Source organism: Pituophis catenifer, unplaced genomic scaffold, assembly GCF_029215685.1.
Source record: "Pituophis catenifer annectens isolate HBS135680 unplaced genomic scaffold, rPitCat1.0.hap2 SCAF_1, whole genome shotgun sequence".
NCBI lineage: Eukaryota > Metazoa > Chordata > Lepidosauria > Squamata > Colubridae > Pituophis > Pituophis catenifer.
Genome location: NW_027256881.1, coordinates 343,227,912 through 343,247,097, shown reverse-complemented (window position 1 = coordinate 343,247,097; position 19,186 = coordinate 343,227,912). Strand labels below are relative to the sequence as shown.

At 43.6% G+C, this 19,186-nt stretch overlaps 1 protein-coding gene across 1 annotated transcript in view; it reads right to left on the bottom strand.

The window, feature by feature from the left end:
- Positions 1–19,186, bottom strand: part of PTPRS (protein tyrosine phosphatase receptor type S) — a 270,711-nt gene that overhangs the window by 202,565 nt on the left and 48,960 nt on the right. Inside the window, exon 2 of the mRNA XM_070944543.1 lies at positions 1,490–1,660. Within this exon, the coding sequence (XP_070800644.1) occupies positions 1,490–1,571 (82 nt within the window). The 5' untranslated portion in view covers positions 1,572–1,660. The remainder of the gene's footprint in view (positions 1–1,489; positions 1,661–19,186) is intronic.

Here is a 19,186-nt window from a genome sequence, read left to right as displayed (position 1 = left end):
TTGTTGACTTTAGTAGTAAAAGGTATAGGCCTGTACACAACTTCCTTCCTTCCTTCCTTCCTTCCTTCCTTCCTTCCTTCTTCTCTCCCTCCCTCTTTCCTTCCTTCCTCCCTCACCCCTCCTCCCCTTTCCTTCCTCCCTCCCTCCCTCATCCCTCCTTCCTCCCTCTTTCCTTCCTTCTTCTCTCCCTCACCCCTCCTTCTTTCCTCCCTCACCCCTCCTTCCTTCCTCTCTCCCTCCCTCTTTCCTTCCTTCCTCCCTCCCTCCCTCTTTCCTTCCTTCCTCTCTCCCTCACCGCTCCTTCCTTCCTTCCTTCCTTCCTTCCTTCCTTCCTTCCTTCGTTTCACAGCAAGTTGAGTTAACAGAACAATTAAACAGAGATCTGTAATCCAATAAACAAAATTTTTATATTTACTGACTGTATAGTAAAGCTAAAGATAAAGGTTCCCCTCGCACATATGTGCTAGTTGTTCCCGACTCTTGGGGGTGGTGCTCATCTCCGTTTCAAAGCCCAAGAGCCAGCACTGTCCGAAGACGTCTCCGTGGTCATGTGGCCGGCATGACTCAATGCCAAAGGTGCACGGAACGCTGTTACCTTCCCACCAAAGGGGGTCCCTATTTTTCTACTTGCATTTTTTACGTCCTTTCGAACTGCTAGGTTGGCAGAAGCTGGGACAAGTCACGGGAGCTCAGAGAAAAAAGAAAAGAAATGGGGAAGGAGGAGAAATTTAGATGGGGTCCCTCAATCTTTTCCATTTTCCATTATTCCATTTCCCAACAAAGCTGGGAAATTCTGTTGGCTGGGGAATTCTGGGAGTTGAAGTCCACACACCTGGAAACTGCCAAGGGTGGGAAAACTCCGTTTTAATCATTTATAACCAGCCTTGCAAATGAACTGCTTGAGTTTGTATATAATCGGAATGAAAAACAAGGAGCTTTTTTCCAAAGTTATTTCATTAAAAGTTTGTTATGCCGGCCGTCAGCAAAGCTTTTCAAGTAGCTTACACAAAACCAGATCCATCATAACTAACCAAGATAATAAATCATTTTTTTCAATGCCGTTGTAACTTGGAACGGTCACTAAAAAAACGGTTGTAAGTCGAGAACTACTTGTCGTTCTTCCTTTTTAGAAACTCTCCCTTATCTTGCAGCTGTAAGGGCCTACTAACATGTCCTACTCCCCCCGTTTCCTTCCCCAGTCCTGGGTTCTAATCTTGCCATTTAGAGCCACATTAGAGCGTCCCTTCCCCGTCCCCTCAGCCCTAAACCAATCAGCTTCTTCCTTTCCGTGTCTCCCGCAACACTCTGCACATGTTCAAAGTGCTCTTGTCCTCTTCTTGGAAGAACAAGAGCATCCTGAACATGTGCAGAGTGTCTTCCGCGCTATTGCATCCAGATGCCAAGCGAGCTGAGGAAGGACCAGAGAAACATGCCTGCGAGGTCCGGGTTTTTTGCCAAATCGGGAGTGGGTGCCGTGTTCGAGACTTACTTTCGGTGGCGCAGCCGGTCATCAGCCAGGAGAGCAGGCTGGCAACGGGGATGACCAGACACACTGGAGAACTGGGATTCATGCTGAGGGCCGGGCAGGGGACTCCGACCTCGGCTGGGCCGCCTGCCCACCTCACCGGGGCTCACAGGTCCTCTGGAATCGGGTCAGAACCTGGAGCAAAAAAGGAGGAGAAGGTGTGTTAGAAACCCATAACGCCAGGTCTTTCCAGAATCTTCCCTAACCAGATTCTTTCCAGCCCGCCCGCCTTCTCTCCTTCCTCTTTCCATCTGTCACTCTTTCTTTTTTATCTTTCTTTTCTCTTCCTTTCTCGCCTCCTCCCACCTTCTCTCCTTTCTTCTTCCTCTCTTTCCATCCTTCCTTTTTATCTTCCTTTCGTGTTCCTCTTCCTTTTCTTCCTTGCTTTCTCTCCTTCTCTTCCATCCCTCCTTCCTTCTCTCCTTCCTTTTTTCCTCCTTTCTCTCATTTCCTTCCTTCCTCCCTCTCTTTCATTTTTATCTCTCTCCCTCCTTCTTTCTGCCTTCCTCCCCTTCCTCCTTCTTTGTCTTTCTTTTCTCCCTCGGTCCATTTCTTTCTCTCCTCTCCTTCCTTCCTTCTTCCTTCCTTCCCTCTTTACCACTTCCTCTTCTTTTTCATCCTCTTTCTTCCTAGTTGCTTGCCTCTTTCTCTCCTCCTCCCTCTTCCTTCCTCCTTCCTCTCCTTTCCTTCCTCCATCTCTTTCATTTTTATCTCTCTCCTGCCTTCCTTCCGCCTTCCTCCTCTTTCCTTCTTTGTCTTCCTTTTCTCTTCCTCCCTTCCTCTTTTCTCATTTTCTCCTTCTCTTCATCCTTCCTTCCTTCTCCTTTCCTCCCTCTTCCTCTTCTTCTTCCTCATCCTCTTTGTTCCTTCCTAGCTCCTTGCCTCTTTCTCTCCTCCTTCCTTCCCTCCCTTTCTATTCTCCTTCCTTTCTTCCTCTCCTCTCCTTTCCTTTCCTTCCTTCCTCCCTCTTTTTCTTTTTGTCTTTCTTTACCTTTCTTTCCTCCTTCTCTCCTTCTTTCTTCCCTCCCTCCCTCCCCTCTATCTCACAATGTCTCTGGACAGCAGTAACAGATTCAACATTGTCCCCGATCAAAATGGGCAAGTTGCTACCCCATATTCAACCACATTTCCTAGCAATCTCCTCACCCCACACCCTGCCCCACGGCTCAGATTCTCCACCTCCCCAATTAGTGGGGCCAGAGAGAAGCACACACCCCCTTCCAACCTTTGATCCAATCTGGGCTGTTAAAAGTAAAAAAACCAATCAAGACATGCTCAGAGACACCCTGATCGATATTTCTACGCGAGTCCTCCCCGTATCGAAGCTGTCTTTTGAGTTTGGGGGTCAGGATGGGGCAGAGAAGCCAAAAGAGAACAACCAAGAGGCCCAGGCTTTGGGGCACAGTCCCCATCTCCCACCCCCCACCCCCAAATCTCTGCTTCAACCTATGCATTTAGCTAAGATTATTCCCTATTTTTTTCCACTTTGAGAAAACATCCCAAAAGAGCTCACCCGTTCCCAGCTCCGAAACTGCTATTTTAATTCTTTCTCGCCTCAGCAAATCACCATCCCTTTTCAACACAACACAACACAACACTTCTTTGTTCAATGTCTCCATTGATACATTCCTCTCCGCCTGGCTAACAATTGTTAAAACACAGCATAAAAAAAAAAAAAAAAAACAGAGATGCAAAAAAAAACATACAATCAGTAGCCGGCATAAAAACAAACTTAACAGAAAGTTAACAGAGTAACAGCTGGAAGGGATCTTAAAGGTCTTCTAGTCCCTGCACAAACAGGAGACCCCCATACCATTTCAGACAAATGAAACTCAGCAATAAAACATCAGCGCAATCCGTAAAAAGGATCTTCAACTTCCCTGATTCTATTCTCATATATAGAGATATATATATACATTTTTGCATACGAGAGTCAGTTTTTCCAAACAGCACAGCTGGCTCAGAGTGTCTGGTCTCAATTTCTCCAAATATAAATCAAACCTCCCACATCTGTAGCACTTTCTCAGAAGTGGCTTCCCACCCCAGTATTGGCTGCTTGGATTTCTTTCTGGCATCCAAAACCCGCCAGCAAAACGTTGGCATTAAAAAACAGATGTTTTAATCCAGCTGCATCTGCTTTGAAGGAGGTTTTTCTGAGCCTCAAATTCCTATAGTTTTTTTGTTTTTTAAAAAACACAGATAAACCTGGATTTATAACCAGGGTGGATAAAAATCAATGATTTTTAAAAAAAAATTAAAAAAATCAGATTTTTTTGATTTAAATCGGATTTTTTTGATTTTTATCGAATTTATTTTAATAAAAAACTTTTGGGGTAAAAATCTATCATAAGATAGTTTTTAAGATACATAAATAATTTAGTTTATTCAGCATGAAATGGAGCTTAGTTAGGTGGAGGCTTCTGTGGGGCAAGGCTGAGGGAGAGAAGGGGAGAGAAGAGGCCGATGGTAACTACTCATTAATTTTCAAGCTGTAAGTATCGATTTATCAAGCCCGATCACATAGTTTCGTAGGGAAGCACGGGTATCCAGCTAGTCATAAATAATAATAAAAAATAAAACAAAACAAAACGACGGATCCTGCAGCTCAGCCACAGGATGAGGCCCAAAGTCCTTCCCTCAGCCTCAGTTTCCCCATCGTCTTCCCTCACTTAGCAAGTCCTGCCAAGACCACCCTAAGTGGCCGTCCTTGGTCCACCCAATTACACAACCATTTTAGGATTGATTTATCATCCAAACTTTTTGCTCATGATCCTGTTAGCACCTCACGCAATGCAGCCTTCCCTAAATTGGTGATCCCACCCTGATCGTCTCGGATTGTCGCTCCACAGAATTGGTCACCGAAGATGTGAAAAACAGGCAATTCCATCATGGCCCAAAAGCTCCAGAAAGAGAGGAACCCTCACTCAACTGAATAAAATTAGCCGAAAAATAAGCGTACTTTCATAAAATGACACTGGATCAGCCTGGCAAAAACATGGCCACGAATTGAACAAGTAACACAATTCCTTGTGTAAAAAAAAAAAATTGCACAATTTCCACAAATTCAACACTACGTATTATACAGGTAGTCCTCGACTTACGACAATTGAGCCCAAAATTTCTGTTGCTAAGCAAAACACTTCAGTGAGTTTTGCCCCACTTTATGACCCTTTCTTGCCACCGTTGTCAAGGGAATCACTGCAGTTGTTAAGTTAGTCACACGGTCGTTAAGTGAATCCAGCTTCCCTATTGACTTTGCTTGTCAGAGGGTCGCAAAAGGGGATCACGTGACCCCAGGGCACTGCAACCGTCATAAATATGAGCCAGTTGCCAAGCATCAGAATTTTGATCACGTGACCATGGGGTTGCTGCGACCGTCATAAGTGTGAAAAGGGGCCCTAAGCCACTTTTTTCTGTGTCGTTGTAACTTTGAACAGTCACTAAACAAAAGGTTGTAAATTGAGGCCTACCCGCATTAAACAGGATTTATTTAAACATGTTTATTATATCAATTGCAAGTCAAATCAAATCCAAACCAACCATCAACTGGCCAGGCCAGAGTGTTGAAAAAAACACAACCAAATCGGCACACTGAAATAATGCAGTCGGAGGAACCTAAGAGATCATCTAGTCAAACCTCCAGATCCTGGCATCTATTTTTTTGTCAACTTTAATGGAGCTCCACGGGAACTCGGCCAATTTTCAAGTCCTCCTACAACTTTGCTTCTTCATCGGGGTTGCCGGGAAATATAAATATATAAATATATAAATATATAAATATATATATATTTAATTATATATATATTTAAGTAGCGGGTTCTGAAGTGAGGAAAAGTTTGAACCCCACAAACACACCCACTAAAATGATTCAACATGCAGGTCATATTTGAAAGAGGCGGCAAAGGAGGCGAGAACAGAATGGATAACGGTTCGATACACCAGTTTCTTGACAACTCAGGTGTAAGATAAAAAAAAATACATGTCTGCTTTTAGAAAGGAGCATCTGTGGGCAAGCAATTCTGAGTCCCTTCTTTGTTCCATTTTGATCAAAACAGGCGATGTGCCAAGACTTTAGACACAGCATCAAATAGAAGTAAAATCTTTCTTTTTCCCCCCATCTCTCTCTCCCTCCCTTTCTCTCCCTCCCTCCCTTTGTAAAAGTTCGTAAAATTGAACACAACTTCTTCTCCCTCTCTCCCTCCCCCTCCCTCCCTTTCCCCCTCCCTCCCTCTCTCCCTTCGTAAGTTTGTAAAATCGAACACAACTTCTTCCCTCCCTCTCTCCCTCCCTTCCTCCCTCTCTCCCTTCATAAGTTTGTAAAATTGAACACAACTCCTTCCCTTCCTCTCTCCCTTCCTCCTTCCCTCTCTCCTTTCCTTCCTCTCCCTCCCTCCCTCCCTCTGTAAGTTTGTAAAATTGAACTCCTTCCCTCCCTCCCTCCCTCTCCCTCCTTTCCTTCCTCTCCCCCTCCCTCCCTTCGTAAGTTTGTAAAATCGAACTCCTTCCCTCCCTCTCTCCCTCACTTCCTCTTTCTCCCTCCCTTTCTCTCCCTCCCTCCCTCCTTTCCTTCCTCCCCCTCCCTCCCTTTGTAAGCTTGTAAAATCGAACTCCTTCCCTCCCTCTCTCCCTCACTTCCTCCTTCTCCCTCCCTTTCTCTCCCTTCCTCCCTCTCTCCTTTCCTTCCTCCCCCCTCCCTTCATAAAAGTTTGTAAAATGGAACACAACTCCTTCCCTCCCTCTCTCCTTTCCTCTCCCTCCCTTCCTCTTTCCCTTTCTCTCCCCCCCTCCCTTCCTTTCCCTCCCTCTCTCCTTTCCTTCCTCTCTCTCCCTCCCTCCCTTCATAAAAGTTTGTAAAATCGAACACAACTCCTTCCCTCCCTCTCTTCCTTCCTTCCTCTCTCTCCCTTCGTAAAAGTTCGTAAAATTGAACACAACTCAACAACTGCCTTGCTTGGCAATGGCAGTTTCACTCCCAATGTTGGTCGTAAGTCGAGGACTACCAGTTTAAGCAAACGGGAGAGAATTCCACCTTCTCTCCCTTCGGCATCGCCCAACGCGATTGTGATCCATCAGGCTGTTTGCCGGCTGTCAGTTTCCAGACAGGAACCCGATCCGTTCTCTGAAGGGTAATTTTGATGTATCCGAAGGAAAGAGAGAGAGACCAAGAATGACTGCCTGGCGATGCGTGTCCAGCCATCCTTCAGCACAATTCCTTTATTTGACACGAGCCTTTACGGTTTCATTAAAGAGCGCAACCAGATTGGAGGAAAAGGTTGGACAGCGGAAACAAGAGGCCGGAGGAAAGATGGCCGCTATGTTTCGAATAAATTCTACCGACGTAGAATTGGACCTCTTTCTGCTTTGGGTCACAGAGAATGTTTCTGCGGTCGTTATACGAAGCCAGAAGCAAACCCCCAGGGAAGCCGCAACGGGATTAGCTGAGAGCCTCTGTGACAGCACAGAAGGATCTACTCTTCAACTCCCAGAATTCCCTAGCCAGCAAAGCTGATCAGAAAATGGGATGTGGCATAGTTGGGAAACATCATTTGCCCAGCTCCTTCCTTCCTCCCTCCCTCCCTCCCTCCTCCATCCATCCACCTATCTCTACATCTATCTCTCTATATCTATCTATATGTATGTGTCTATGTATCTCTGTCTGTCTGTCCATCTCTCTCTCTCTCTCTCTCTATCTATCTTTATGTACCATGTTTCTCCCGAAAATAAGACCCTGTCTTATATTTTTTTGAACCCCAAAATAAGCACTTGGCCTTATTGTCAGGAGGTCTTATTATTTTGGGGTGCATAGAGCAAGACGGGGCTCCTCTTATCTGATTTCCAACTGTCTCCCTAACTAGAGGAAATGGCGGGGACCGGCTGCACATGGATTTAAATATTTTCAGGGAGGGCTCAAAAGCCTGATTGGGCTTATTATCAGGGGATGTCTTATTGTAGGGGAAACAGGGTATGTGTCTATGTCTGTCTGTCTTTCTATCTATCTACCTGTCTATCTCTATATCTATCTCTATGTATGTGTCTATGTCTGTCTGTCTGTCTGTATATCTTCTGTCTATTATCTATCTATCTCTACATCTATTTATCTGTCTATCTATCTATATGTTTATGTCTATCTGTCTATCTATATCTATAATATCTATCTATCTATCATCTATATCTATCATCTATATCTATCATCTATCTCTTCCATCAATCTATCAAAGTATCCATTATCTATCTGTCTATCTCTACATCTATTTATCTCTGTCTATCTATATGTTTATATCTGTCTATTTATCTATCTATATCTATAATATCTAACTATCTATATCTATATCTATATCTATATCTATCTATCTATCTATCTATCTATCTATCTATCTATCATCTATCTATCTATCTATCTATCTATCTATCTATCTATCTATCATCTATCTCTTCCATCAATCTATCAATCTATCAAATTATCCATCATCCATCCATCCATCCATCCATCCATCCATCCATCCATCCATCCATCCATCTATCTATCTATCTATCTATCTATCTATCTATCTATCTATCTATCTCCAATCTTGGCAACTTTAAGTCATGTGAACTTCAATTCCCAGAGTTCCCCAGAGTTCCCCAGTCAGCCATGCTGGGGATTTCTGGGAATTGAAGTCCACACAGATTAAGAGTTGCCGATCTGGCCTACGGCCAAAAATGGCAAACAGTAAAACTTCAGACCATAAAGGTTGCTTGAGAGGAACTTTCCATTCTGTATTCACAGTTGCAACATTGTGCAAAAACCAAAGATGTTGCTTTGATTTCTTATTCCACTTTTTAGCAGGGCCAGTTGACTGGCAGAGCATATGTCCCCAGAGCATAGGAGGAAGGGGAAATTGGTGGTTAATGCAAACCGTAATGCATGAAAAGCTGTTTGCAGGAAACTCAAAATGCAAAGAAAATGCACGGCACATCTACAAGGGAGGGAAAAATAGCAATACCGTATGCTTTTTACCGGAAAAGACCTTTTAACATTTTCTTCGGAAGAGTGGCTCACCAAACTGTGGGAGTATGCTTCGTTGCCCAGAATAATGTTGTATTTAAAAAGCAAATCTGTTGTAGAATTTAAATGTAATTGGAAATCCTTCTTGGATTGTAACTTCATATTTAAATTTGTGCTAAAATGTGGGTTCTTTTATGCACAGGGCTATTTTCTAAACTGGCTTACAACTTTTGTGTAATGCTTATTGTAAGTTGTTTTGTTAGTGATGTCCTGCGTTAATTGAGGAGGTTTAACTTAAATGTTCCATAAGGATATTTGGGTCTGGTTTAGGGAAAGGATCCAAGGTATTTTGCGGTATAAATGGGAACATAACAAATGTTATATGTGGTTTATTACTATACGTTTTGTGCTTTTTCTTCTTACTTTCTTACCTTGTTACTTTCAGTGTTTCATAAATTTCCAGGTAAATAATGTATAAAGGAGGGGGGGTAGACCAAGAGAAAGAGTGGGAGAGAAGGAAAGAGACAGAGGGAAAGAGACATATAACGAAAGAAAAGAGAGAGAAAGAGATAGCTAAAGGAAAGAAGAGAAAAATAGAAGAGAAAGGAAGGAAGGAAGGGAGATAAAGAGAGGGAGAGAAGGAAAGAGACTGAAAGAAAGAGAGAGATATATAAAGAAAGAAGAGAAAGAGATAGCTAAAGGAAAGGAAAAAAAATAGAAGAGAAAAATAGAAGATAAAGGGAGGGGGGAGGGAGATCAAGAGAAAGAGAGGGAGAGAAGGAAAGAGATAAAAAGAAAGATATAAAGAGAAAAGAGAAAGAGATAGCTAAAGGAAAGAAAAAAATAGAAATGAGAGAAAAGAAAGAAAAGAAAGGGAGGGAGGGAGATCAAGAGAAAGAGAGGGAGAGAAGGAAAGAGACAGAAAGAAAAAGAGAAAGATATAAAGAAAGAAAAGAGGGAAAGATATAGCTAAAGGAAAGAAAAAGAGAAGAGAGAGAGAAAGGGAAAAAAGAGGGAGGAAGGAAAGAAGGAAAGAAAAAGAAAGACAGAAAGAAGAAAGAAAGGAGTTGGAGGGAGGAGGAAAGGAAGGAGAGAAAGAAGAAACAGAGAGAAAGAAAGAAAGAAAGAAGAAAGAAGAAAGAAAGAAAGAAGAAAGAAAGAAAGAAAGAAAGAAAGAAAGAAAGAAAGAAAGAAAGAAAGAAAGAAAGAAAGAAAGGAATGAAGGAAGAAAAGAAAAGAAAAGAAAAGAAAAGGAGGCTCTGCCTTCCTCTGTGCTGGCACAGAGCCCGTGGAGAGAAAGCCGGAGTTGGGGGGAGGGACCTCCACTTGGCAACCGAGGCTGTTTTTCCTGCCATCTGGGCACCTCTCCTGGCTGCGTTTCTCTTTCTCGATCAGAAAAAGAGGAATTGAGGAATTTCTTTTTTGAATTAAAGGCTTCCAATTTTTTTTAAAAAAGTCAGCTGCAACGCCAGTTTATCTCGGAAACTCTGACCCTGAACTTTTTAGTTTTTGAAACCACAACTGGAGAACTCATCACACCCAAGTGGGAGGGAGCAGTAAGGAACAGGCCCGCTTTCCACATTCCTAGTTACGCTATCCTTTTTTCCTTAGAAACCATGAGGACTAGAATCTCAGGTCACCTTTTAGGAAAAGGGCCATAGCCGACGAGTCATCTACAGCGCACATGAGAATTAACTTTGACGTTTGCCTTTAACTTAACAAGTTTTAACTTGTTCTTAACTCTGCCTTTAATTGGTATTTTCATTCAGATTTATATCATTTTATTCAGCTGACTACGGAGATTCTCAGGCCTCCAGGTCATGGTTGTCCCAAATAGGCTTTTTCAAGAGGCAGATGGACTTTCTGGTTTTTCTTTGAAGACCTTTCGCAGGGGTGGGTTCTAATTTTTTTTACTACCGGTTCTGTGGGCGTGGCTTATTTTGTGGGTGTGGCTTGGAGGTCATGTGACTAGGTGGGCGTGGCTAGCTGGTCAGAGTCATTTCTGGAAGGTCCTCGCACTTACAACCAGTCCTCGCACTTACGACCCGACTCATTTGTTTGCTTTTAACACTGATCAGCTGTACTGCGGCCCTTTGAAGCCCCGCGGCAAGAGTTTAAACAGTTTTTTTCCCTCTAGTCATATCCCTCTAGTCATATTCCCTCTAGTCATATCGAGCTACCGGCTCGGCCGAACCGGACCGAACCGGGAGGAACCCACCACTGACCTTTCGCTTCTCATCCAAGAAGCTTCTTCAAAGAAGGCAAAGTCCAGTTGCCTCTTGGAAAAGAAAAAAAAAAACCTTTGGGATTTTATTCAGACGTTTGTATCGTATTAATATGCTGTTTTAAACTACCCAGAGTTACCTGGTGAGATGGCAGATATAGAAAGGTAAATAAATCAATTCTGAAGGTTGTCACTGGATTAAATAGAAGAACCCACCTCTGCCCCGTTGTATAACCCTCGCATCTGAGCTATTTCTCTGTAAACTTTAATGTCATATTTATTGTTTTACCGTTTTAATCATGTTGTAAGCTGCCCAGAGCCATGTGGTAGTAAAATGGGAAAAAAGAAGAAAGAAAGAAAGAAAGAAAGAGAGGGAGGGAGAAAGAGTGGGAGGGAGGAAGAAAGAAAGAAGGAGGGAGGGAGGGAAGGAAACAGAGAAAGGAAGGAAAGAAAAGGAAACAGAGAAAGGAAGGAAAGAAAGAAAGAAAGGAGGAGGAAGGAGGGAGGGAGAGAGAAGAAAGAGAAAGAAAGAAAGAGTGGGAGGGAGGAAAGGAAGGAGGGAAACAAAGGAAAGAAAGAAAAGGAAACAGAGAAAGGAAAGAAAGAAAGAGAAAGGAGGGAGGGAGGGAGAAGAGAAGAGAAAGAAACAAAGAAAGTGGAGGGAGGGAGGGAGGAAGGAAAGAATAAAGGAAGGCAGGCAGGCAGGCAGGAAGAAAGGAAGAAAGGAAGGAAATAAGAAAGGAAGGAAAGCGTCATGGGATCACCATTTGCAACCTTGCCAACCAGCTTCTGGCAAGAAAAGTCAATGGAGGTAGCCCGATTTGCTGAATGACCTCATGATTCACTTAACAACAGCAGTGCTTTACATAACAACCAGGGAAAAAAAAAGCTTGTAAAATTCAGTATGACTCATTTTAACAACCGCCTTGCTTAACAAGAGAAATTTGGCTCTTCATTGCTGTCGTAAATTGAGGACTACCTACAAAAACACCTCTTGAGGCCTCCTTCCCACAAACCCCAGCCATTTCCCCTCCAAAAAATGTTTTTGCTCTCTAGATAGATAGATAGATAGATAGATAGATAGATAGATAGATAGCATGTTTCCCCAAAAATAAGACCCTGTCTTATATTTTTTGAACCCCGAAATAAGAGCTTGGCCTTATTTTCGGGGAGGTCTTATTATTTTGGGGTGCGTGGAGTAAGATGGGACTCCCCTTGCTGTCTTACCCGATTTCCAGCTCTGTCCTAACCCTAATCGGAGGAAACTGATTGCGCATGCGTTTAAGTATTTTCAGGGAGGGCTTATTTTCGGGGAGGGGGGCTTATTGTAGTGCATGCGCTCAAAAGCCTGATTGGGCTTATTATCCAGGGAGGTCTTATTTTCGGGGATACACGGTAGATAAGATATAGATAGATAGATAAATAGATAGATAGATAGATAGATAGCAATATCTATCTATATCTATCTACATCTACATCTATCTATCTATCTATCTATCTATCTATCTATCTATCTATCTACATACATAGATATATAGATGTAGATAGATAGATAGATCGATCGATCAATAGATAGATGATAGCAATATCTATCTACATCTATCTATCTATCTACATACATAGATAGATATATAGATATGGATGGATGGATGAATAAATAGATAGATAGATAGATAGATAGATAGATAGATAGATAGATAGATAGATTGATTTTTTACATAGATAGATAGATCCAGAAAGACAGACAGACACACTTACACATATATACGAGTTCCAGGTATATTAGTAAAGAAAAAAGCAGACATTCTGCGAGCTCCGGAACTTAAAATGTTTAAAATTTTAAAATAATTAAAGCTAAATCGCAGGATTTAGTCTGCTTCTTTCTTTACATATATATTTATATTTCGCTGATAAAGAAATAAAGGGAGACATACATACATACATACATACATACATACATACATACACACACACACACACACACACACACACACAGAGAGAGAGAGAGAGAGAGAGAGAGAGAGAGAGAGAGAGAGAGAGAGATCAACCAGAAAGTAAAATGAAAATTTTCTGTTTTACTTGACTTTTTTCAAAGTGGGTCAGACAGATTTCGCTCCCAAGCACCAACCTAACGCATCCTGTTCCTTTTCAAAATCCAGCTTCTGTCCAAGTTCTCCGAGCATTCTTAGAAATAACATTTTATCCTTGAGGTTGGACGCTTTCAATTCCAAGCATTTCGGTTTAATTAGAACAATCCGATCAAATCAGATGGGCCCACCACCCAGGGGATATTATATCTATATAGGTGCCACGCCGGATTTGTGCGTGGGCGGGAAAGTATGGATTTATCTTAACACATGGATGCGCCAACAGCTTCTAGACAGCTCACAGCCGCCCCCAAATTAAATGGAGAAATCAACAGCAAGAATCACGCTCTCAAGCCAAACCAAAAACACACTATTAAATAAAGCAGGCAATTTTAAATAAATGTTCTAAATTGGATTTAAGAATGCGCTGGCCTCAATCTGAACTGGAGGATATTTTATAGCGCAGGATCTGGCCCAGGGAGGGGTGATATTCTACATTTCTCTGAATAAATTTGAGGATTGCAAAAGGCTCCATTAGCCCCCTCTCCCTCCCGCCAAATGTGGTCCCATCGTAACCCGATCAAACACCGATATCGCCGTGTTCAACAATAAATGCAAGATGCGGTTATTTGCCATAAAACCTTCAATAGAGGGATTTATCAAGTCAACAAAGACATTTTGCTGTTGAGAAATTCTCTTAAGGAGCTCAACCTGGCTGGAAGGACAATCGTTTCGGGAACGTCGCGAGTTTGGAAAGCTTTGCCGGCTTCAAAATCGGTAGTCCATTTTTACTACCTTTCTTTGCCAGCGTTGTTAAGTGACTCCCTGCAGTTCTTTAAGTTAGTAACCCGGTCGTTAAGCGAATCTGGCTTTTGTGACTTGGCTTGTCAGAAGGTCGCAAAACAGGAGCGCGAGACCCTGGGATACTGTCATATATAGGGGTCAGTTACCAAGAGCCTTGGTGGTGCAGCGGACTAAGTGCTGTTATGTAGCACTTAGCTGCCAGCTGCCTGCAATTACTGCGAGTTCAAATCTCACCAGGCTCAAGGTTGACTCAGCCTTCCATCCTTCCGAGGTAGGTAAATTGAGGACCCGGATTCTGGGGGCAATAAGCTGACTTTGTAGAAACACCACTTATGGGGGGTGGGTGGGCAAAAGCCCTAATAAGCAGGTATATACAAAAGAATGAAGGCTATTGCTATAAGTACATTGTAAGCCGCCCTGAGTCTTCCGAGAAGGGCGGCATATAAATTGAACTAATAAATAATGAACTAATAAATAAGTGTCCAAATTTTGATCATGTGACCATGGGGCGGAGGAGAGTGCTGCAATGGGCGTAAGTCGAGGACTACCTGGAAGATGCTGGAGGAAGGGAGGGAGACAATCATTTTAGTGACAACAGCACAAGGCATCAATTTATCATCATCATCATTCCATTAATTATTATTTATTAATAAATTGATTATTAAATTAAATTACTATGCCGCCTATCTCCCCTACAAGGTGACTCATCCTCAGAGGTGGGCTGCTGCCGGTTCAGACCGGTTTACCCGTACCGGTAATTCCGACCATCGGCTGGGCCCGGGCTCCCCTCCCGCCCCCGGTGCTATCCCGTCCTACATATCTTACTCTTGCTCGCTCACCCAACGCACGCAGCCCAGTTGACTTCCGTGCGTCGCCCGCTCTACTCACTGCAACCGCCCGAGAAGGTGTGGTGGAAGCCGCGCGCATGAAATCGCCGTATGTTTTGAGCCACACACAAGGCGCACGCTCACATTTTCTGTTCTGCACTAGAGGAACCGGTTGTTAAAATTATGGGAAGCCCACCTCTGCTCATACTGCATGGGTGAAGGGGCTACCTGTGCTACAAAATTTGTCCTGTTATGTGGACACAAGAGATGTGTACACACACACACTCTCCCTTGCACACACGCACACACACACATTGTTTGTTCACTTCTGAACAAAGAGCAAAATTCTCAGTGAAAGAGTTGAAGGTCAAAAGGGGTACTTTATAGGCTTACCGTATTTTTCGGAGTATAGGACGCACCTTTCCCCCCCCCAAAAGGGGGTGAAAATTTAGGTGCGTCTTATACCCCGAATATAGCCCCGCCCACCCACTGGCCCCCACCCTTTGGCCTCTGCCTCCCAGCAATTTAACTCCTTGCAGCAAGCAGCAAGAAAAAACAGCTCCTTTCAGCTTCAGCACAAGTTGATTGGATCGGCCTCCCGACTCTCAGCTGTTTTACTCTCAGCTGTTTTGCGGGGGCCTCTGCTGCTTGCTGCAAGGAGGTAAATTGCTGGAGCAGATTTTTTTCCCCCTTGTGCTAATCAAGCTAGGCTGAAAACGAAAATGAAAGTAAAGCAGGCTGTTTGCTGCAACGAGGCAAAATTGCTCAGAGGCAGAGGGAGATTTCTTTTTCTTCTTTTCCTCACCAAAAAAGGTAGGTGCGACTTATACTCCGATGCGTCTTATACTCCGAAAAATACAGCAATTGATGTTTTTTAATCTTGGTCGCTTTAAGAGGTGAGGACTTCAACTCCCAGAATTCCCCAGCCAGCAATAGACTTCTACATCCTTTGTGCTGGTGGAGGAGCTGACTCAGTGGTGAAATGCTCTGAAGTTTGCTACTGGTTCACTGCGCCTGTGCTTGCGTTGTGCACGCCAAACACGTGCTTCATGCACGCATGCGCACCACAGGTGCTACTGTGCAGCGCTGAAAAAGGAGGCTTAAGAAGCCTTTTCTAAGGTAAGTAGGACAGCGATGGGGGGGGGAACAGCTGTGCCACGCGATTTAGATTCACTAGAAATCTAGCGAATATAAATCGTGCAGCACAGCTGATTGTCGGAAATACCAATTTGTCCGAACTGGTAGCATTTTTTTTTTACTACCGGTTCATGCGAACCGGTCCAAACCGGTAGCATTTCACCCCTGAGCTGACTGCAAATATCCTTGTAAGGAAAGTTTACAAGTTTTAAGCTTTGAATTTTGAGAAAGGATTAGAAGTGTTTACACTGTGTTCCCATTGCTGGCTGGGGAATTCTGGGAGTTCAAGTCCATACATCTTAACGTGTCAAGCTTGAAAAAAGAAAACACTGGTCTTAACATTTCGACTATTTTAAATGATGGAGACCTATTGAAAAAGACTGTTAAAGAGAAATGAGCAGGCAGGGGTAAGACACTTGCAATTTTGACCCCACTGGTAGTCCTTGACTTACGAACGTTCATTTAGTGACCATTTGAAGATACGACAGCATTGGGAAAAGTGACTGATGACCAGTCCTCACACTTACAACATCCTCACGGTCATGTAAACAAGGTTCAGTGCTTGGCAGTTGGCACGTACAGATAATCCTTGACTTACAACAGTTCGCTTAGTGACCGTTCAAAGTTGCAACGGCACCGAAAAAAGTGACCTATGACCGTTTTTCACAGTTGCGACCATTGCCGCATCCCAATGGTCACGTGATCAAAATTCAGACTGTTGGCAACTGGTTCATATTTATGACGGTTGCAGTGTCCCATGGGTCACGTGATCCCCTTTTGCGACCTTCTCTCAAGAAAAGTCAATGGGGAAACCGGATTCACTTAACAACCGTGTTATTGACTTAACATCTGCGGTCATTCGCTTAACGACGATGGCAAGAAAGGTCACAAAATGGGGGCAAAACGCACGTAACAACTGATTTGCTTAGCGATGGAAATTTGGGATTCGATTGTGGTCATAAGTCGAGGACCACCTAAATATATCCCCCTGTTCATCAATGCACAGATTTCCTGATTCTAACACGTCTTCTGTGATAGGCAAGGAGGTTTGGACTCTTCACTGATCTTTAGGAAGCTTCCAACTGGTTCTTTAGATGACCATCTCCTAAATAGTCAATCTCAATCAGAGAATCAGAGTTGAAAGGGACCTTGGAGGTCTTCTAGTCCAGCCCCTTTGCTCAAGGAGGAGACTCTATAACATTTCAGGCAAATGGTTGTCCAAACTTTTCTTAAAACCCTCCAATGTTGGGAGCACCCTCAACTTCTGGTGGCAAGCTGTTCCACTGGTTAATTGTTCTCACTGTTAGGAAATTCCTCCTTAATTCCAGGTTGCTTCTCTTCTTGATTAGTTTCCATCCGTTGCTTCTTGTCCTGCCTTCAGGTGCTTTGGAGAATAGCTTGACTCCCTCTTCTTTGGGGCAGCCCCTCGAATATTGGAAGATTGCTATAGTGTCATCCCTAGTCTTCCTTTTCATTAAACTAAAAAAAGGTAAAGATTCCTCTCGCACATATGTGCTAGTCGTTCCAGACTCTAGGGGACGGTGCTCATCTCCGTTTCAAAGCTGAAGATGTCTCCATGGTCATGTGGCCGGCATGACTCAATGCCAAAGGCGCACGGAACGCTGTTACCTTCCCACCAAAGGTGGTCCCTATTTTTCTACTTGCATTTTTTACGTCCTTTCGAACTGCTAAGTTGGCAGAAGCTGAGACAAGTCACGGGAGCTCACCCTGTTACGCCGCACTAGGGATTCGAACCGCCGACCTTTCTGATGGACAAGCTCAGCGTCTTAGCCACTGAGCCACCGCATTGAACTAGACATACCCAATTCCTGCAAAATAATAAACTCTTCCTTTATGAGACCAACCCAACTGGGGACGTGGCCAGACCTAGAAATAAACCCACTTCCAAACTTTGGACCAGTTACCTAAACTCCAACATGATTCTTTTCCTCGAGTCCCGATTCTTCCAAAGTTTTCTTTAGCGAGATTTATTGAGCCGCGAGGAATCGACTTACATGAACTGCAGCAACTGAACTCATTTCCATGTAACATCAATACATCCTCACGCCTATTAGATCCTGATCTTCTTTTTAACAGCCTTCTGGGATGTTGGCCTGTTTGCCGATCACGGGAAAGCTTGCAAAGCGCCTGTTTTCCAGAATCTTCACGACTCTTGGAACCAATCCTTACAGGCAACCTCATTTAAAGTGGGCCACAGCCTTTTAAGTGCGAGACGACGAAGAAATGAGTCACCGCTTTAAGAAGTTCCACATCCCAGAAGGTCCCGTTATATTATGGCGAGATTCAGACATAATCACACCATTCTTCCCCTAAGTAAAGCCATCGCTTTGGTGCAGCTAAGGACAACTTCAAGGCGTCTCGCTATTCGGATGGGTGTGAGATGAAGGCAGCAAATGGGACAACAGTTAAACAAACAAAGGACCCAGATTGTGGGGGCAATAAACTGACTTTGTATAAAAAAAAAAAGAACACCGCTTGGGGGGGCCGAAAGCCCTACTAAGCAGGTATATACAAAAGTATGAAGGCTATTGCTTAACGCATTGTAAGCCGCCCTGAGTCTCCGGAGAAGGGCGGCATATAAATCGAAACAATAAATAATAAATAAACAAACAAACAAGGTTTCCAGGACACAAGTGTGTCATGGTTAGACGGACATCAAATCTAGATCTCATCAGGGTGACCATCGTACAATTTATCATCCAAACTGGGACATAGGGCCAACGTAGAGCAGTGTTTCTCAATCTTGGCAGTTTGAAGATGGGTGGACTTCAACTCCCAGAATTCCCCAAGCCAACATTTATGGATTTCAAGACCCAGAATTCCCCAGCCACCATGCATGGACTTCAATTTATAGAAATTCCAACTGGATGCATGGACTTCAACTCCCAGAATTCCCTAGCCAGGATATCAGTAACAGTAACAGTGTTGGAAGGGACCTTGGAGGTCATTTAGTCCAACCCCCTGCTCACGCAGGAAACCTCTACTAGGGATTCGAACCGCCAAGCTGCCGACCATTCTGATCGACAAGCTCAGTGTCTTAGCCACTGAGCCACCTAGTCAGATCCACTGCACTTCAACTCCCAGAATTCCCCAGCCAGCATACATGCATGGACTTCAACTCCCAGAATTCCTCTGAAGGCCATCCGTCATAACCATGCTGAGACGAAGAAAGACTGTTTAGGATGGCCAAAATTAAAAATAAAAATCCGAAGGTGCCCGATTTTATTCAATGCACCAGCTTCCGCCATCACGCTCCTTCTGTAACGGCTCAGAAAAATCTCTGGGTGGCCCCCACTCCTCCAAATGAAAAGCCACCAAAATGCTTCCCCATTGCAGCCTCGCTATTTTGTGCCATGGCTTTCCGCCGGTCGTTCTGCTAGGTATATCCAGCCCAAACAATTCCTGAGGACTTTGAATTAAATCAATGAAGTCAGCTCCATCAGTGCTAACGGTCACTCGGAGACAGATTGACATTTAAATTAACGACAGCAAGTTTGATAGTTTTGCAATTTTAGTTTAGACATTGAGGTCTCCGGCTGCCAGATTGGGGCGGCTTAGAAATCTAATCAAGAAATT